The sequence below is a fragment of the Rhinatrema bivittatum genome, chromosome 1 (assembly GCF_901001135.1).
Source record: "Rhinatrema bivittatum chromosome 1, aRhiBiv1.1, whole genome shotgun sequence".
In the NCBI taxonomy this organism is placed as follows: domain Eukaryota; kingdom Metazoa; phylum Chordata; class Amphibia; order Gymnophiona; family Rhinatrematidae; genus Rhinatrema; species Rhinatrema bivittatum.
In genome coordinates, this window is record NC_042615.1 from 681,420,207 (window position 1) to 681,439,686 (window position 19,480).

General features: G+C 40.5%; 1 protein-coding gene across 2 annotated transcripts in view; it reads right to left on the reverse strand.

Moving 5' to 3' along the window:
- The window catches only part of CCDC125 (coiled-coil domain containing 125), a 69,461-nt gene that overhangs the window by 29,913 nt on the left and 20,068 nt on the right, over window positions 1-19,480 (reverse strand). For both annotated transcript variants that reach the window (XM_029574306.1, XM_029574317.1), the window contains exons 2-6: window positions 11,019-11,388; window positions 10,791-10,849; window positions 4,068-4,154; window positions 3,528-3,605; window positions 1,012-1,097 (exon numbers count right to left, since the gene is read on the reverse strand). In XM_029574306.1, coding sequence (XP_029430166.1) covers window positions 1,012-1,097; window positions 3,528-3,605; window positions 4,068-4,154; window positions 10,791-10,849; window positions 11,019-11,340 — 632 coding nt within the window. In that variant the 5' untranslated portion in view covers window positions 11,341-11,388. The remainder of the gene's footprint in view (window positions 1-1,011; window positions 1,098-3,527; window positions 3,606-4,067; window positions 4,155-10,790; window positions 10,850-11,018; window positions 11,389-19,480) is intronic.

Consider the following 19,480-nt stretch of genomic DNA (forward strand, 5'->3'; position numbering starts at 1 on the left):
CATGAGTATGAATTGAAATCAGGGTGCTGCTGCCCTGATCATTATCAGAACTCTGAGGTTATCAAAGTAATACATGCAAAGCCTAAATATAGCAAAAATAATGAAGAATGACGCAGAAAAGCCGATGTTAAAAACCAGGACACAGTTATAAACAAATGCGCATACCCTTAACTGCAAATTAAGTGGAAAATAGGTCAAAAAAGAAAGAAAACCTAAATGAGAAAGTGTGAATCTTTAAAACACTGGCCACTCATTTCAACAAAACTGAAAAACTTGCAGGTTTGTGTCATTTCGCCAAATGTCTAAGACTATGTGTTTGCATCAAAATCCACAGCAGATCCTTTTGAATCTGGAGATTGCCTCAAATCTGCAGATCTGTCACAGATTTTCTCTGGGATCTGCCAGGAAAATTCCAATGAATCTTCCCAATAGATTTTGGTAAAATCTATATTTTCTGTCAAGAGGAATTAAATCAGCCTGCTCTGAGTTGGATTTTGAATTGTTCATACATCCCTAATCCTAAGAACATGACCCAAAGAGCCAGAAAACCAGTCACTTGGTAGTTTGAGAACTCAAGTTGCTGCACCGCTGCTTTATAGTAACAGTAGAATGGAAAAAATTTTAAATTAAATTAAAAGGGTCAGAATCTTAACATCCTTTAGAAACCCTGTGCAGAGAGACAGTGGGAAGAAGGCATTTAGTATTGAGGCTACTGAGAAAATCCTAATGATCTCAACAAGGCTAACAGGGCTGCTTCCTAGCCCTGCTTTTATTCCAGTTTATTTAAATGTTTATATTCCGCTTTTCGGCACTTCAAAGTGTACATCAAAGCAGGTTACATTCTGGTACTGTAGGTATTTCCCTCTCCCCATAGGGCTTACAATCTAATTTTGTACCTGAGGCAACAGAGGATAAAGTGACTTGCCCAAGGTCACAAGGCGTGACAGTGAACAAAGGTAGAAATGCGTAGCATGTTGCAGATCATAAAAGTTACAGTGCTATGAAGCATACCTTTCATACTTTTCCTTCCATGACTCTTCAAGATTTTTAAACTTATCTTGCTCAAATTCAATTTCCCACTGCAAAGCGTTTATTTCCTGTAAAGAAAGGTAATGCACATATTACCTCAGCAGGTGGTAAAACATGTTACTCCTCCGGGTTCCTTATGCTGGCTTCCTGGCAGTTTTATTATTCTTATGTGCTCTTGTATGTTAAATGTTCTTGTTCTGATTTATGGTATCTTATTGCAGTAATGCCTATAATTTTAATGTGTTGCAAGCAGGACCACAGTCCTTACCTACAGTAAAAGCTGCACCGTGGGGGAGGGGGGGCCTATTCTCCTAAAACACAGCTCCTCCAGCATTAACATGGAACTGAGAAAATGCACAATGTGAATGAAGAGGACAACGAAGAATGAGGCCCAAAGGTCATTTTGTTTCCAAGTAAAACTATGTATTAGGAAAGTTCTTTTTACTGCCAGCTTCGGCTTCCTCCCCCCCCCCCCCCCCCCCCCCCCCAACCACACACTCACTTTAACATGCCATATTCAACCTGTCCCCCTCCCTGACAGCATGCACAGGAAGCTCTGGGAATCTTTGCCAACCTCAGGGCTGGAGAGATGCCCCTCCACGCCAATAGGGACCAATACAGCAAGTGAAGATATCTTCCCTCCTTCCCCAGGTCAGAGTATACCACATTCGAGCAGCTCTAACAGAAGAGGGAACAGATTCAAACGCCGATGCAATCAAGTGTGCCCAGCCTGGCGCACAGGTTTACATGCGGTTGGATGCGCATTTTGAACGCACTAGACTAGAACCCGATGCAATAAGGTGATTAGCACGTCCAAAAAGCACACCCAAACAAATGGGTAGCCGATAGCGCCCATCACATGTAAATTCCATGTAGATGAGACTGATGAGACTATTAGCTAAAATTGAGCGTCTGTTTACCTAACCTGACCCACTGATACTTTTTTTTTTTTTTTTTTTTAACCTTTGGAGGATGTACAGAAAAGGAGTATTTTCTGCTTTTCTGTACACTTTGTCAGGCTGCTCAGAAATTAACACCTGCTCAAGGTTGGAAGCGTTAAACCCCTTATTGTATAAGAGGTTGTGGACGTCCGGGTTAAACAGTGCACTCAGCTGAGCACACTTTACAGCATCGGCCTGATTGTTTCTGTAAGGGATGGAGGTGTCACATTGAAACTACTATGCTCCTACTACTGTTCTTGTTGGGGAGGGGGGTTATGGGGTGTTTATGTTGTATTTTCTTGAAGGTGGGGGAGAAGGGTACAAATTTCAGTTTTCACACAGGGTGTGTGCCTAGAGCAGGCTCTGCATAGATTATATGATTTATATCTAGTCTGCCCTAGCCATACTTACTGCAATACTGCCGACCCTAGTTGACTTCCAGTTTTACTCTAACTCCATCACTAAGGATCCTCAATGCTCATCCCCTCGCTCTCTGTTACCATTTCTGTCTCACCGTATCCGCTGAGATTCTATTTCATGCATCCACCAGCCTTTCTGTGAAAAGATGCTTCTTTGCATTATTCCCATGTCTTCCCCTTTCTGGCCTTATATAATGAACTTTGTCCTACTGCTTCCTTACCACCTAAAAGATTGACCCCTTTTCCATTTCTTAACCCTGTATTCCCTCCCCCCCCCACCTCTTTTCCTTCAAGGCCTACATATTTAGGTTCTCAGGTTTCACCTCATATGGCTTAAGGTGAACACTGAGTGTCTCTGCAAACCTCTAGAGATTACATCTCCAGAATTTAACAAAATACTCCATAGTAACATAGCAGCATAGTAATGACAGCAGAAAAAGCCCAAATGGTCCATCCAGGCTGCCCAGCAAGTTTGTTTTGATAGTTAACTGCCGCTCCGTGCCAGTTACCCCCAAGCCTTAGAGTAAGGATAGTAATATTTACATCAAAAAATTTGGCAACTCTCAAGCCAACAACAAAATTAATGCTAGCAACATTTTTACAGGGGGACCAGACTTCTTAATTCAAACAATGCTGTTTGAATGTGTTTTGCTTTTGTACTTTGTCACAGAATCAGTCCTGTGCTATTCCCTAACATCTGGGTATCAGTACCCCGGACCATAAAAGTCAGGGCCCAGCACTGACTGTCAACTGAATCCAATTCTCCGCCCTGCCCCCTGTCAAAGCTGAGAGGAATGTTGCAATTGCATCAAAACCTGTACTTTAGTACAAATCTTTGCTGAGACTACCAGATGAGGTCTCAGCAATGATTTCTATAAAAGTATTGCTGCCTCTTTCTGATCGTTATACCTTCACCGTGCATCCTAATTTTCCACTGTCTGGCCACTTTCAGTTACATCTGATATGATCACCTCCTGGGTTTCTGTACATGATTGCATTTTTGGCATTAAATTTCAGTTATGACACTTGTCCAGGGATTTTGTAACACACAGATTAGTGTTCCAATTAACAAGGTATGAAGACATCTCTGCAGCACTGGAAGTAGCACATATTTAGCATATCAAGACAGAACTCTTACCTTTTCCAAAGCTCTCCTTTGTTCCTCCATTTTTTGGAGCATAACCTTTGTATGAATTGTAGCTTTATCAAATACTGCCTGGGAAAGTGTAGAAAACTGCATTAATATAACTGCATTAATAAATGCATTAATAAATTAATAAGTGTAGAAAACTGCATTAATAAATGCAGTCAGACCTAACTGAAGAGCAGTATAGTAATCAGTGCACCCTCCTTGTTAAGACATGACTTCAAAATAGACATTTCAAATGGACAGAGCAGGATGAACAAATATACCTGTTAACCTCAACCATGCTATTAAATACGTAGCATCTTCTTTTTTTTTTGAGCTGGTTTAAACCTCCAGTCCCTTATCTGTCTTGAGTAATGTATCAGGAGCCCTGCCAATGACTACTCTGCACAAACCAGGGATAAAGGAATTGAGACTTCTGCTCACTGGGCAGGTGGACAGTGCACGCGCACACACACACACACACACACCAGAGATTAGATAACCATTATGGGCTTAGGACCATAATCACAACTCCTCCATCATTCTCACCATGTTTTGCAGAATTTTCAGTGCTTCATCCTTTCCTTCAAGTTGCCTTTGAGATGCTTCCAGTTCACTTCTTAAAATTTCTAGTTCCTGAATGATAAAAAATTTAAAAAAAACCCTCAGAAGTGTAATTCTCCATATCCAAGAGTACAAATTCCAGCTCTGCAACCAAAGCAAATTATGGTTTCAAAAGTACGCCAAGTACAGACTTTAGCTCACTACAGATAAACTGATCTTTACCATAAGCAGCAAGCATGAAGTAGTGGTTAGTGCAATGGACTCACATCCCACTGCTCCCACTGACTATCCTTGTTACCTTGGGCAAGTGACTCCCTCATTATCCCAGGTACTCAATTAGATTTTAAATTCTCGTACCTGATTATGTATCACCATTGTACAGCACTGTATGTCCACTAGCACTATAAAAATAATCACCACAACAGGATACGAAAAAAGCACACCTGAATTCAATGGTCATACTGTCTTCTGCCTTTTGAAAACTGATTGAAAGAGAAACAAGAAAAGTAAACCCCGAAATATCATTTTTTTCTTTTCTGCTTTATTGATAAAAGATGATTCTTGCTGGCATTAAAAACAGAGATTAGCCCAGATCTTGCACTACATATTTATTTATTTATTTAAGACTTTTTATATACCGAAGATCATGTACTGGTACATATCGCTTCGGTTTACATATAACCAGATTTGGAATTACCATAGATATGGTGTACATAGAACAATAATCAATAATCAGTAATCAATAAACAGTAAACAGAATGCATAGAACAATGAATAATAATAATAATAAATAGAAAACAGTAGATAAAACTGTGCGGAAGTAAGAAACTGGTTAAACTGGTTGAACTGGTTATGTTAGGAGTAATATGCGAGTACAGGCATTAAATATGAATAGTACAGCTTAAGTGTAGGTCTTTAAGGTTAGCATGGGGCTTTAAGTGAAGGCTTCCGTAAAGAGCCAGGTTTTCAATTTTTTCTTGAATGTCCGCAGGCAGGGTTCTAAGCGGAGGTCTGATGGTAGATTGTTCCAGTGTGTGGGACCGGCTATTGAGAGGGCACGTTTCTTCATTGAAGACTTGGCTGGGGGTACATAAAGGGTGCCTAGATACATTTGTCTAATGGGTCTGGATGCTGTATGAACTTGGAGAGGGCGATTTAATTCGAGTGCTGTTTGTTAGTGGATGGTTTTGTGTATAATAGTTAGCACTTTGTAAAGGATTCTGAACTTAATGGGGAGCCAGTGTAGGCTCTTAGGTATAGGGGTGATGTGTTCACATCTGCTGGTATTGGTCAGGATCCTAGCTGCGGAGTTTTGTATCATTTGTAGTGGCTTTGTAGTGACTGCTGGGAGGCCGATTAGGATGGAATTGCAGTAGTCTATTTTCGAGAATAAGATAGCTTGGAGAACAGTACAGAAGTCCTGTAGATGGAGGAGAGGTTTCAAGTTTTTTAATACATGAAGTTTGTGGAAGCATTCTTTAGTTGTTTTATTGACAAATTTTTTTAAATTCAGTCGGTTGTCAATGGTTACTCCTAGATCTCTTACATGTGTGGTCAAGGGCGTTTGAATTGATGGGGAGTTTTCATCCTGTGTGATGAGTAGTAGTTCAGTTTTTGAGGTGTTGAGCACCAAATTGAGGCTGGTGAGAAGTGTATTGATGGATAGTAGACAGTTGTTCCAAAAATTGAGTGTTTTAGCTATTGATTCTGAGACTGATATCAGGATCTGGACGTCGTCGGCGTAGATAAAATGCGTAACTTTTAGGTTTGTGAGGAGTTGACAGAGGGGTAGGAGGTAGATGTTAAATAGAGTAGGAGATAAAGAAAATCCTTGAGGGACTCCAAGAGTGGCTTTGACCTGGTGTGACTCTTTGTTGTTTATTCTGACCTTGAACTTTCTATTGTCTAGGAATGACTTGAACCAGTCCAGGGCTGTTCCTGCTATACCGATGTCAGCTAGACGGTTGATAAGTATGGAGTGCTTTACCGTGTCAAAGGCCGCAGATAAGTCAAGTAGAGCCAGCAAGTATGAGGTCTTTTTTTCGAGGCCTGAGTAGATTCTGTCTGTCAGAGAAATGATAAGGGATTCCATATTGAGGGATTTACGGAAACCAAATTGTGCTGGAGCTAGAATTTTATTTTCCTCTAGGTATTCTGAGAGTTGTTTATTCACTACTTTCTCCATAAGTTTGGCTACAAATGGCAAGTTAGCAATGGGGCGAAAGTTTGTTGGGTCAGTTGGGTTCAGATTGGGTTTTTTAAGAAGTGGCTTGAGTGTGGATAGCTTCAGTGTGTCCGGTACAGCTCCTTGAGTTAGCGAACAGTTGATAATCTTCGCTAGAGGCTTGGAGATAATTTCTGGAATGGAGAGCAATAATTTAGAGGGAATATAGTCAATAGGATGAGTGGAGGGTTTCATCTTTTTGAGCATGGATTCAATTTCCAGGGAGGTAGTTGGTTCGAAGGAATTTAATTGTGCTTTCTGGTCTATGCTGGGGGCGCAGTGTGAAGGTGATCCAGTATTCGAGGATGCCAAAGGGGCTATAAGTTTGAGGATTTTGTTTTCAAAGAAAAGTGCGAGTTCTGTGCACTTTGTGTGGGCTTGTTCATCTGGGATGACTGGAGCGTTAGGTTTAGTAAGTTCTGTGACGTAGGAGAACAAAGCTTTGGCGTCGAAGAAGAAATTGTGAATTTTACTGGCATAAGAGTCTCTTTTTGTACGGAGGATATTATTTCTGTAGGTGTGCATGAGGGTTTTATACTCAGTTTGATTATCAGCAGTGGGTCTCTTTCTCCATAAGTGTTCTTTGCGTCTTAGTTCTAGTTTGATTTTTTTCAGTTCCTGTGTGAACCAGGGTTTTCTGTTCAAGGTGTGAGGGTCTAGCTCTTTTGTTTGTAAAGGGCAGATTTTTTCCGCTACCTTATTTGTGATATTGTGCCAGGAGGTGATGGCTGAGTCTGCGTCTGAGAAATCCAAGTTGCCGATTTCTGTTGAAAGTTGGGATCTAAGGTCCTCTAAGGTGCAGGATTTTCTGTAGTGGATCGTGGTTTTGGGGAGGGTGGGAGCTGGGTTTTCCTTGATAGCAAGATCGGTTGTGATCATCCGGTGGTCTGACCAAGGAATATGAACGCAATGGGGCGGTGAGGGTTGAGTGAGACCTGAATTTATGAAAATGAGGTCTAAAGTGTGTCCAGCCATGTGCGTGGGGCTGTTAACGATTTGTGTGAATCCCATAGCCTTTAGGGATGAAAGCAATGCTTCGCAGTTGGGGGCATGTGGGATTACATCGATGTGGAGGTTGAAGTCTCCCATTATGATGGCTGGAGTGTCGGCTTTGATGTATTTTTGCAATAAACTCTACCAATGGAGAAGGGTCTGATTCTAGAAGACCAGGTGGGGCATAAATTAAGCAGATCTGAAGCTGTTTAGAGCACATTCGAGTTTGGAGTTGAGTTTAGTGCTTTGTAGTGTTAATCTTAGCTCTTTTTTTGCTGCTAAGATCAGTCCGCCTCCCCTCTTTTTCAGTCTAGGAATTGAGAAATCATATAGGTGTGTGGGTAATTGGTTAATTAGTGTGATGTCTGTGGGTTTCAGCCAGGTCTCTGTAATGCCACAGATATCTGGTTGTGAGTCAAGTAGATAGTCGTTGATGAGATGTGTTTTTTGTGTGATGGATTGGGCATTAAAGAGCATTAATGAGAAGATAGAGAGCCCCAGGAATTGAGTTAGGGGGAGGTCATGATGGGGATCAAACGATTGTGCTGGTGGATGGTGGGATGAGTGGAACTTTTCCTTTGAGAGTAGAGGTTTTTTTTATAGTGGGGATAGGGAAGGAGAGCATAATTAAAGGCAGTTGACAACAGAGCCTGAGAATTATGTAGAGAATAGAGGCAACAGTAAAGATGCCTGAGAAACAGCACGTTCTTGGTGAAGTACTTGGTGGTTGCACTGAGTGGTGCACGAGGTTCCTGCTCCTATGACGCGGTCCTATGGTGCACAGTGTCGGAGCAGTCCCTGAATTTAAAGGGCTGGAGAGGGCATCGTTCCTGGCCTTGGGAGAGTCCGATGGTGAAGTGGAAGGCGCGGCTAAGCGCCAGGAGACGGTAGGCGGTAGCGGGTCAAATCTGTTACGGTAGCGTAGGGGTTCTATCCATATTCGTTCGGTTGTTGTGGTATGAGGATTCCTAGGTTTGTAGAGCTCCTCCAGCGTGCTTGACTAGGCTTAGGGAATTCCTTTGGCGTGGAGGAGGACAATAGATGTAGTCATGCAGATTGCTGGGGAGTGTAAGGTAAGGTCCGGTTGAGTGTGAGAGTATGTTGATGAATATAGCTGGCGGATGATTGATAGGTGTTTGAGATATCTGAGAGTTGAGTGAAAGGTTTGTGATTGTTGTGGTTTGAGCGCTTGGTATCGTTGGTATGTTCGTCTGTGCGATGTAGAATAGTTGCTGTTCCTGGGTCCTGGGGTGCTCCAAGGGACGCGCTAAGGGGCAGGCCCCTTAGGTCGCGCTCCTTCGGGCACACGACGCCGCTGGGCATCTCTAAAATTTAAAGGGCTTCTCCTCTTGCTCTGATAGGCTGGCGTCTTTCGGGGGTGCGGCTTGCAATTACTCACTGCTTGCTTGCGATCAGGGCTTCGGGCGATTCCCCTTACTTTGTGTTCGTTTTTCTCCCTTCCTTCTGTCTCCTCTGCGCGGCTCGCAGTTTCAGGCGAGCGGGCTCTGGCCTTGTAAGACCATGCGAGCCCCAGCAGAGGATGTTAGGTGGAGCGGCTGATGCTGGGAGTACGATGGCGTGAAAGAGCATATGGAAAGAGTACAGGTCAACCTCTGGTGTATTTCAACCACTCTTTCCAAACAGCAGCAGCAGCTGGTTTTGTTTTGTTTACTTTTAGGGACAACTGCATATTATGACAAATTGTTGTATATGAAATACATAAACTGTCATTAACAAAAGTAGACTTAGGGAATAGCTACTACTTAGCACTGCATGAAAGCACCATGGGATTTATTTACTGTCTGAGATCTTGCCAGGTACTTGAGAGCTGGACTGGCCACTGTTGGAAACAGTATATGGACCCAGAATAGCAATTCTTATATTCTTTCCCATACACTAAAAGCATCAGTCACAGGATTTAACAGTTTGTAAAGCAACTTGTTAACACTGGTCACATGGGATTCAGATGGTTAGAATGAGGATTTCTTAAAACCACTTATGGAGTCTTCTAGTGTGAGAGTGCTTTGAAGGGTTCATGTGAAAATATACCAGAGTGTGGCAAGGAAGCAGAAAAAGGCAAAGGCAGTATAAAGAATCTTCTGGAACCAACCAGAACTGCAGTTCACTGTGGAATGTTGAGACTGTAGGTAGTAAGGAATGCAGAACTGTGCTAAAGATCAGTGCTATCCTGCCATCCTAGCTCCAGCCCATCTTACAAGCAGATAGTATTTAGCATATTAGAGATAAGAAATTAGCATCAACCAGTTAGAGAAATGTTATGTTAACTAAAGTAGCTATCTCAGGGCTTCCCAAACCTGTCCTGGGGACCTCACAGCCAATCATCATGATATGTAAATTTATCTCATACATATTTATTGTGGATATCCTGAAAACCCAACTGATTGTGGGAGTCCCCCAGGACAGGTTTGGGAAGCGTTGAGCTAACTCACTGGTGTGTAAATTAGAGGTGGTGACCTATTTAACCTATTGTATCAATGAAAGATTTCCAAGTCTGCTCTTGCTTTGCTTTCCCTGGTAATTTGAAACTCCTAAGAAGTAAAAAGTTAAAAAAAAAAAATTTTAAATGGCATACACTTAGGACAAGAGACAAAAAACAAAACAAAAACAGAATTTATACAGTATCAAATACAAGCAGTACAACAGCAAATAGACTTGAATAAAGAATTTTTCTCATGTTTGCTTGTCAGTATTAAGCCCTAGCAAGTCACCCATAAAATTATCCAAATGTGAAAAAATGTTTTTTCAATCCTATTTTCAAAAACATATGGAAGAAACTTTCAGAGTTATAACCCTCTCTCTCTTGACCACAATCAAAATAAACTAAGATTCTAAAATATCATGTCTAATTTTGCAAGGACATGAAAGTCATACTGTGGCCTTAATTCACAAAAGTGTGGAGTCATGAACCAAACAGGAATGGGATCTTGGGGTAACCTGAGGATTTTGAGATTATCAAACTGCAAGAAGACACTGGCCAGAGTCAGAATAACTAGCAGAAAAAAAAAAAAAAAGAAAGGATGAAATATGTCTACACATCATTGCTGTGATCTCATCTGGAATACTGTGTCTGCTTTGAGGCCACAACTCCAAAAAGGATACAGAGTGGCATTACATATTAAGAGCATTCTCCACCATAAATTCTAAGAAAATTAATGACTTACACTTGTATATACTACATGAGGAAAGGTAAAAGGAGAATATGAAAGACATTCAAATACCTCAAAGGTATTGAAGAAAGCAAGTACAAAGGATCCTTCTCTGTGAGAAAGTGAAGGTAAATCAGAAATCAAGCAGGGTCTGCAAAGTTGGAAAAGGAAAGGAAAATGAGAACAGATGAGCCTCGCCGTCTTCATCTGTCATTATATATTCCATGTTTCTACAGCTACATGTTCCACTGCACTAAGACGATGGACAACACTTTGGCCAGCACTAAGTTAGCAAGGTTAGTCACAGCCATGTGCATTACTCACCTCTGTAACTTCTTGAAGCTGCTGTCTCAATTCTGCATTTGACATTTCATGATTTTTATCTGTGCACAAGAAGGATTAACCAGAGACAACAGATCACATTTCAAACAAACAAAAATATATTAATTTCAATACAAGAAATAGGAGAAAATATTTTATCTTGATATGAAAGCCAATGTAAAGGTTCTGGTGCAAATCTTAAGGTGGTGGGGAGCTGGAAATTTGCCTTACCAGAGCTGCATCTAGTCGTCACATCTATTCCAGGTCTTTTGGATGAAGCATCACATGAGTTGCTGCATTTCGCACCTTGAAAACTTGCGGTACCATTGTCGTCTCCTTTCTTCATCAGAAGACAATGACCAAAACCCCTGTCATCCAAGCTCTTCCTGGATTTAGATATAAGTCCACTTACACCCTCTGCTGTCTCATAAACACCACCAGGTCTTCTACCGTATCCATCCCCCAAGTCACCACCTGCCAGGAAATCCTCTTCCTCCTCATTAGGCCCATTTTCATGCTCTTGTTCAGTTGGCAATGGAACTCCCTCACTCATTGGGTTATGCTAAAATGCCAATGGACTGTCGTGCACAAATCCAGGTAACTATTTAAAAGAAACAGTTAATGTTAAAAAAAACCCAAAAAACACACACCTTTATGGAACAGAAGTGAAAAACTTTAGCTTTAAAAGAGTCAAGTTTCAGGAATACTAAAATCCCAGGAAATGACAGCTTTGTGTATGTATAAAGAACTTAACCAACAAAAACTAATTCATTAAAAACTACAATCTAACGTGTTCTCAGTGCCCGACACAAAAGGCTTCACAGCTCTTTTGGGTTCTGGGTATCAGCTTGTTTTAAACAGTTAAAGAAATCTGATCCCCATGATTATACAAAAATGGATCTACTTCAGATTGTACATAAAAACCTTTTATAAATCATCTAAAAATTAAGTTTCTGTTTACACAGCAAATCAGGGTGTTGAGCGGTGTCTCAGCAGAGCAAGCCCATCCTCCTCCACCCCTTAAAAGCACATCTTTTGGGACAGATTTACATTTCATTCAGGAAAGCCTGCAAACCAGTTGTAATGCACAGTTTTGCGATGGCACATCTTTTACTCAAGTTTACTAAGTAGGATTGGGTTGCATTTCCATTTTTCAAGTGAGGACTTCTTAGTAGCTTGCCTTTGGAGAGACCTACCTGGTGGCATCCTTTCATGGCATTCCTTGGATGCCGGGAAGTATTTTCTGTTTTATAACATGCCGAAGTACTGGTATTCTTTCTGTTTCTTAGAAATTGCTTTAGACCTTATTTCGCACTAATCTTTGATTCTTTGTATTTTAAACATTCTAATTTAAATTTTAAAATCCTGATATTTTGGTTAGATCATTAAGTTGCTTGAGCTTCAAAATGATTCCCCCACTTGCTATGATAGTTCCTAAATTGTTTTCTTTATTCTACTAATCCTTTGGATATCTTTATTTCACATTAATGGAACCACAGCAATGTCTGTTCTTGTTTTGCAATACCCTGTTGGGCTTTTTTTTTTTTTTTTTTTAAATAAAGGACTACCTTTTACTGGACTAACCAAAAATCTGGGATTGCAACCAAACCTATATTTAAATCAAGAGGGTATACAAAGAAAGCATGCCAAAAACTGGAAGAAAGAGGATCATCATCCAAGGAAAAGCTACAAAAATTAACTGACCTTTAACTGATGTGTTGCATCAGTGTAAGACAGTTGAGAAAGCAGAGTGCAGAGAAACACCAGGAAATGTGGAAACGGATATGTACGCTAGAGTCCAGAAGAGGGAATGAGTACTGAAGATAAATCTGACACCTAAGGTGTGTTAAAATTTCACTGCTACTAGAGTGCAGTAGGATTCTCCCATATCCTTGTTCATAAATCTTGCAAGGTCAAATGGATTGATATGGCTAGAATCTGGAGAAGGCCTAAGACTTCCCTGTGAAGGGTTCTTATCCTTATGGACATTTGACTCCCAGAGCCTTACCCAACTTATCAAAAAATGTGGAATAAGAGAAGTCCTCAGGTGGAGATAAGTATTCTGAAGGCTCAGGTATGAGGTCAGAGGGAATTCCTGTCAATCCACTCTCTGATCTGAGACATGAAGGAACACTGATCCAGGCCCCCAATAATGATGCAGGTGACTGAGGAGGGATCCTTAGTTGTCTCGGAGGGGAGTACTCCTGGTGAACATCCTCCCACTAGCTGGACTCCGCAAGAGTGGAGGACTTGAACTGCCTCATGGGGGTTCTGATGGGGTACCCCCTTGGGTCAGTGGCTAGCGGTACTCTTTGACTGGGCAAATCTGAGACCCTAGAGAGGCTGAAGAGTACCCTTTACCGCCCTAGCATGTCCTGATGTCATATCTACCCAGTCAATATTGGAGTAACTGAAATATTCCATTACTACTTATGTTTGGCTGGCCATGGACTGTCCACAGCTGTCCGCACTCACCCCGATGCTGCCAATGCTCCTCCCTATGTATGTTGCTATGCTTCCTGCTCCTCCCAGGCTCTACTTAGGTACATGTGCACAGCATGCACCAATTCTTAAAGGACCCAAGGCGAAAATGCCCCTGTGGCAGCTTGTGATGACATAAGCATGCTTGGATCCACTTAAGCGCACCCAGCACAGCAGCTCACTGCCTCAACAGGTCCTTCTACCTACACTGCAGTACATGTTGCTACTCCTTGCCTGTTTCCTGCCTGTTCCTTGTCTGCCTGCCTTGCTCCAGTCCTCTTCCTGCCTTCCTGCTCTCTCTCCGGACTGATCTTTTGTGCTTCACTCCTGCTTGAATATTAATGCTGCATGACCTCTGCCTGCCCTGACTTCTGCTTGAATACTGATGCTGCCTGACCTATGTTTGGATTCCAATGCTGCCTGATCGCTGCCTGCAGATGACCTTCAACTGCTTCCTGATTCCACCCAACCACTCTCTATGGACCCTTGCCTAAGACCTCAACCTGAGGGGAAAGGGGTTGGCACAGGTGAAGCTGCCTGCTGTTGGCGGGGGCCCAGCCAGTCCGCCTGTTGGGTTACATCATCCATGCCACAGCCACACACTCCCACTCTGTGACACTACTATGCTGCCAAATTTGTTAGCTTCCCTAATTTCTTTAGCATTTCATCACCTGTCTATTCATTTTGGCCAAGGGAATGGTAGCATATTCCCACCGCTATACTCGTCCCCATTACACATGTAATTTCCACCCATAAAGATTGTACCCATAAAGATTGTACTGTGTATTTAGTCTCCTGCAGGATCTTACTATCAGGAAGATCTTGTTTTTAGTGGAGTCTAGTATTGCCCCAACTTTAAAGGAAATCTATATTGTCTTGTGAGCCTAGCTAGAACTTGCGGTCTTCTTCTGAAGATCTCCTTATTGTCCCACCTACAAAAGATGTGAACAGAGCATTCTCATCATTGGCCCACATTTGTGGAATAATTTTGCGGGCATTGAAGCTTGAAATGCATTACTTGCACTATTAGAAGACTGTAAAAGCCTTGTTGTTCTGTCGGGCTTTTTAGTAACTGATGCAGCTTATAAGGAAGATATGTATATTAATGAACGGGGCAGAGGAGGAATATGGAGAGGGTTGTATTGATTGTTTTATGTTTTTAAATAGCATGTGTTTTAAAATGTATTAAAAATTGTTATTGTAATAAAGACATATGAAACTGTAAATGGCTGCCAGTTTGTAGCAGTGGCTGATAAATATGACTAAATAAAAAAGGTTACAGAGCAAGAAACTAGGCAGCACCACCTGTTTGAACAGTTGTGGTAAGTGAAAAGGCAATACACGTCAACATTAATTCTACTAGTCTGGCAAGTTTGAAATCATGTTCTTCAGAGTCTCTAAGTTACACAAAAATTGGATTTAAGACAAAAGGATTGTAAGCCCTCTGTGGATAAGGACATATCTACAGTACCTGAATGTGATCAGCTTTGAAGTGGCTGACCATTCATGAAAAGCAGAATATAAATTTGGAAAAAAAAAAAAAAAAAAAGGGGGAAGCAGTATGCAACTATGGCACATAAGGTATGAATTATTTGTACATACCAAGGCCCTATAAAACGTGCATACTAGACTGTGCTACTATCAAAAATTTTAAATTATTATTTACAACAAGAAAGACCAAACCATAAGATTGCCCTCCAGTTATTTTGGTTAAAAGTATCAAAGAATCCAAGTGCAAAAAAAAAAAAAAAATAGATGATAGTCTACCCTCTGACTTGCAAGCAAATAATTTAGGTCCAAATATTTCATACAAAGGCTCACTTTTGTCCTGAGTTAACATCTCTGCCTGACATGTGAGGCATGTTCAAGATGGTGGAAGCTAAGCAGTGGGCTCCTTGAGTCCCATCAAGTTAGTATCTCTTCCAGTGGTTAAACATAAAGGAAAGTCCTGGATATACCCTGCAGTCCCAGCTGCAGTAATATCTTCTGGTCTGATGGATGCTCATATTACCAGTGTTCAATAGCCAGAGTGCTCTGGTGCTTTGTCCTTTGAGTCTGTGACCATAAGCAAAGCATGGCGTGATGGTGGAGACCCTGGATCTCAATATATCTTTAAATCCAGAGAAGCAAGAGCCTCCTATTACACCAGACAGAGGAAGATGTTCCTACGAATGCCAAGTGACAGCACCAATGAGTGATATCAAAACAGAGACTTGCTGCAAAGGGGGAAACTGCTGAAGCTGCTATGGATTTAGATCTACTGCAACACTAGTCTGTGCAAGGATAGAGTGCCAGGCAGAATAAATGCTGGAAAGGGCTCAATGCGAAAATATCTTTAATGCTGGAAGTTTGGATTCCATGGTATTATTGTGACCAATAGGAGGAATACGTATGGACACGTAAGTAGTTGGAGGTGTGTGATAAATGGACAAATTGGATTGGTTAAGAGAAGGTTAGGTGTGGCTTGTAGTGGATATAAAAGGCTCTTTAAATTGAGGGAAGTAGAATTCTTCTTCTGGTATGGTGAATCGTTGGATGAAGGCGTCTCTGAAAATGTTGTCAGTAAGTAATTTGGAATATCGGGAGTTTAGTGATATTAGGTGAGGCAATGATATTTAATTCATTATGGATGATTCGTTGTAGGTGAAACAATGATGGATATTTGGTGGATATTGGAGGGTAGAAAGGAATAGCGGAATAATCTGGAGACGAGTCAACTACCATTGTCTAAGTAAGTGTTAGATATGAAGTAGTGCATTATATTAAATGACTGAGATGATTAGGAAGTTGGCATATGTTATATTATTTTTATAGAATTGAGAAGCGATAAAAATTAATGATATGGGACAAACAGAAGAATTTTGAAGCCGGTTTTGCGATGAAAGGAGTGCTGTAGTACTGTTATACTGTGCGATGTAAGTAGTATAATCATCGAATGAATGTGTAGTAGATGTATTAAATGTAGTGTTAAATTGGTGTTACAATATTTTTGCATATTATAGGACACTATTGGACACTTGGCTATAACGACGTGAAAATTGTGATCAGTGGGATTGTATATATTATCAAAGGAAAGAAGCATGGTTAATGAAGATCATTGAAGAAGATAACCCCTGAGGAAGCCGAGCTAGGCGAAACAAGGGTCCTTGTAGGGAATGTGGAAATATTGATAAATGCACTGAATTTATTAGAGTTACATTGATAATATAGACAATAGAAAAAAGTTGTAATAGGATATTGGGGGAGGGTATGTATTTTAATGTATCCCGTAGAGGGATGGGTAGTGAATGAGGTATATTTTTAGGGGTGTGTATTTAAATGGTGATGTATTAGGGCAATTAGGTGCATACAGTAGGTGTCCAAAATGTCAGAGGACAAAAAGTTATATGTTTGAAAAATTGAATATTTAATGCTGTTTTACGAAGCGATATGTAATTAAAGAATTTATATGTAGTAAAAGTGATATTGTTTATGAAGAGAAGATAAAAGTATCCCTTATTTTATTATGATTACTAGGATTAAGTATAAGGGAGGGTGATAAGTCTCTTTGTGTGTTACTATATACAGATTCAAGTTCTATCATCTTAGATTTGAGATATCCCTAGAGAGCTGGAACTTGAAGGTAATGATCATAGTAATGGCTGGACACTATTGAAATTAATGTTGGGAGTATTCAGGATAATAAATATTCTTTGGTTAAGGACAATTTGTTGATCCAGAATAAAAGAGAACATTTAGAAAATATAGATAGAAATTGGACACTTGTTAATTTTCCTAAATTGTTCAATTTTCCTTGTTAAAGCAATATTTTGTAAGATGTTGAAGATTCTGGAGAATGCATGTCATTCTATTTCCAGAGCACATCTGTGAAAAAAAATTGAGACTCCAGGGGCAAATATCTGTTCCAGAGGTATCTCTTGATATCTTAGAATTGTCTAGAGATCTGGGTAAAGAGGAAATCGGAGCTAGTGAATTTTCAATGCTTACTGTTAAATTTGTTTTAGAACCAGACAAGGACTGGGTTATGAAATTATTTTTCCCACTAATAAAGAAGCACTTTCTTAATCCTAAGGTTAATTTTTTATTGATGTTGCTAGATCTACTCATTAGAAATGGAAGTAATTATGCTTGATGTGACCGCAGATCTTACAACTGGGTGCTAGTTTTTCATTAAACTATCTTTGTATTCTTTGAGCCCTGAGGTAAAAGGACCCAGTCAAAGCCAGTTATAGCTGTAGGCTGTAATAATGTACCAGTGCCATCACACTATGAAGACAAGATGGCAGGAAAAACCCTGGATGTTTCCAGGGCGGTTACAGCATCTCTGGCTTTGGGAGCCATTCCGAAGTTTTCCTCAACCCCCAATTTAAAAAAGCCTTCTCTTTTTCTGTCAAATATCCAGCTTCAAAACCATGCCATACAATTTCCCCCAGCAACGTTCGGATCAATGGTGTTGGATCTTCTATCAGGGACTGGCAGCAATTCCGATTTGTCGGCTAATTTCTGTACCTTAAGCCTCTTCACTCATGACAATCCCTCCCCCTTTGTTTGCAGATTTGATGATAATATTGCATCGTCATTTCAGTTCCATGTTGGCTTGCTTTTTCTTTCCTTGAAACATTGAAATACCTCCTAGTTGATGTCTTTTCTAATTGTTCATAAATACAAATGTAAATACACAACAAATGCTGGATTAAGGTGATACAGTCCAAAAATCTCAAAACGGTTTATATGTCCAAAAAGGTCTTTATTCGAAAGCGGCAACTCCACTGTATAACATTGGCATAATTTTTCACAAAGGGTCCCCCGACACGGACCCGTGTTTCGCCAGAGGCTGCGTCGGGAGGGATGCCCAGGAAATATTTATTAGAATTTCTAAAAACAATTACAAAGGACTGTATTAGGAGAACGTGTCGGGGGACCCTTGGTGAAAAATTATGCCGATGTTATACAGTGGAGTTGCCGCTTTCGAATAAAGAACTTTTTGGACATATAAACCGTTTTGAGATTTTTGGACTGTATCACCTTAATCCAGCATTTGTTGTGTATTTACATTTTGTTGAATGCTGGCTCCCGCTTGGTTGCTTGTGGATTTTTCTAATTGTTCAACATCATATATTACTTTCTGTTGGAATGCATACATCATTGGGTTGATAGGACCCGGGAGGGATCCAATTGGATGGATTTTTCACTAATGACAAATTAAAAGAGAATGACTGATTTCTTTCAAAAAATAGTTTCCTCTGACACTGTCAAACTTGAGAAAAATCATATCAGAACAAGAAAGGGTCATAATCTTGAGTTGGGATGAAAGAGTCCCTGGGGTTAAGAATTGCTTCCTGAGATGTGGTTAATTTGAGATACTGAGAACAGCAGATTCACTCACTTGTTCAGTTACTACCGTATCTATGTCCAAGGTCTTTCCCATTCAGGGATCCTTGCTGGTTTTTATCTTTGTCTCCTTCTGGGAGGTCAGCCTCTGCAAGTTGGGTTACTTCATCCAAGTATTTTTTAGGTATCTTCATCAATTCCCAAAGAACTGCCAGATGGAAGATCAAACATTACCCTCTTTTTATTTTTGGTATAAGTTGTTAAGCCATGGATATATAGGGCCCTTTTTATAATCGCTCTCATCCCGTCTAAACTTAACTTTCAGGATTCTGAAATCCACTCTGAACTTGTCCATTATACGTTGGAAATCAGCATGTGCAGGGTCAAAAATCTCCAGCATTGAATCTTTTTTAATTATGTCTAAAAGCAAAGCAGACTGTTCCTGCAACTCAGTGGCCATTTTGCCAGCTTATTGAACAATGAGCAGCATTAAATCCATGAAGCGTTTGTTCAAGATTGTAGACCACCTATCAAATAAGTCAGCATACTCACAATCAACCTTTGGTTCTTTAATAATCCACAAACCCTGAGGTATACGCTATTTGAGATATTCAATAAAGTATAGCATTATGCAGTTCAATGTGGATAAGTCTCTTGGGTATAATCAACAAGTGGCTCCAACTAGTGGACTCACCAAACAGTGAAGCCCTTTTCAAAGCATCAGCCAACTGATCTTCCGAATAGCTGTATATCTGGGCCCACTGCATATGCAACATGACTCAAAATCTAATTTTGAATCACCACAATAGACTAGAGTCAAATTATGAAGGCACTCTTAATAGATATATTGAAAAAGCATTCAAAAATTCCTTAACAATACT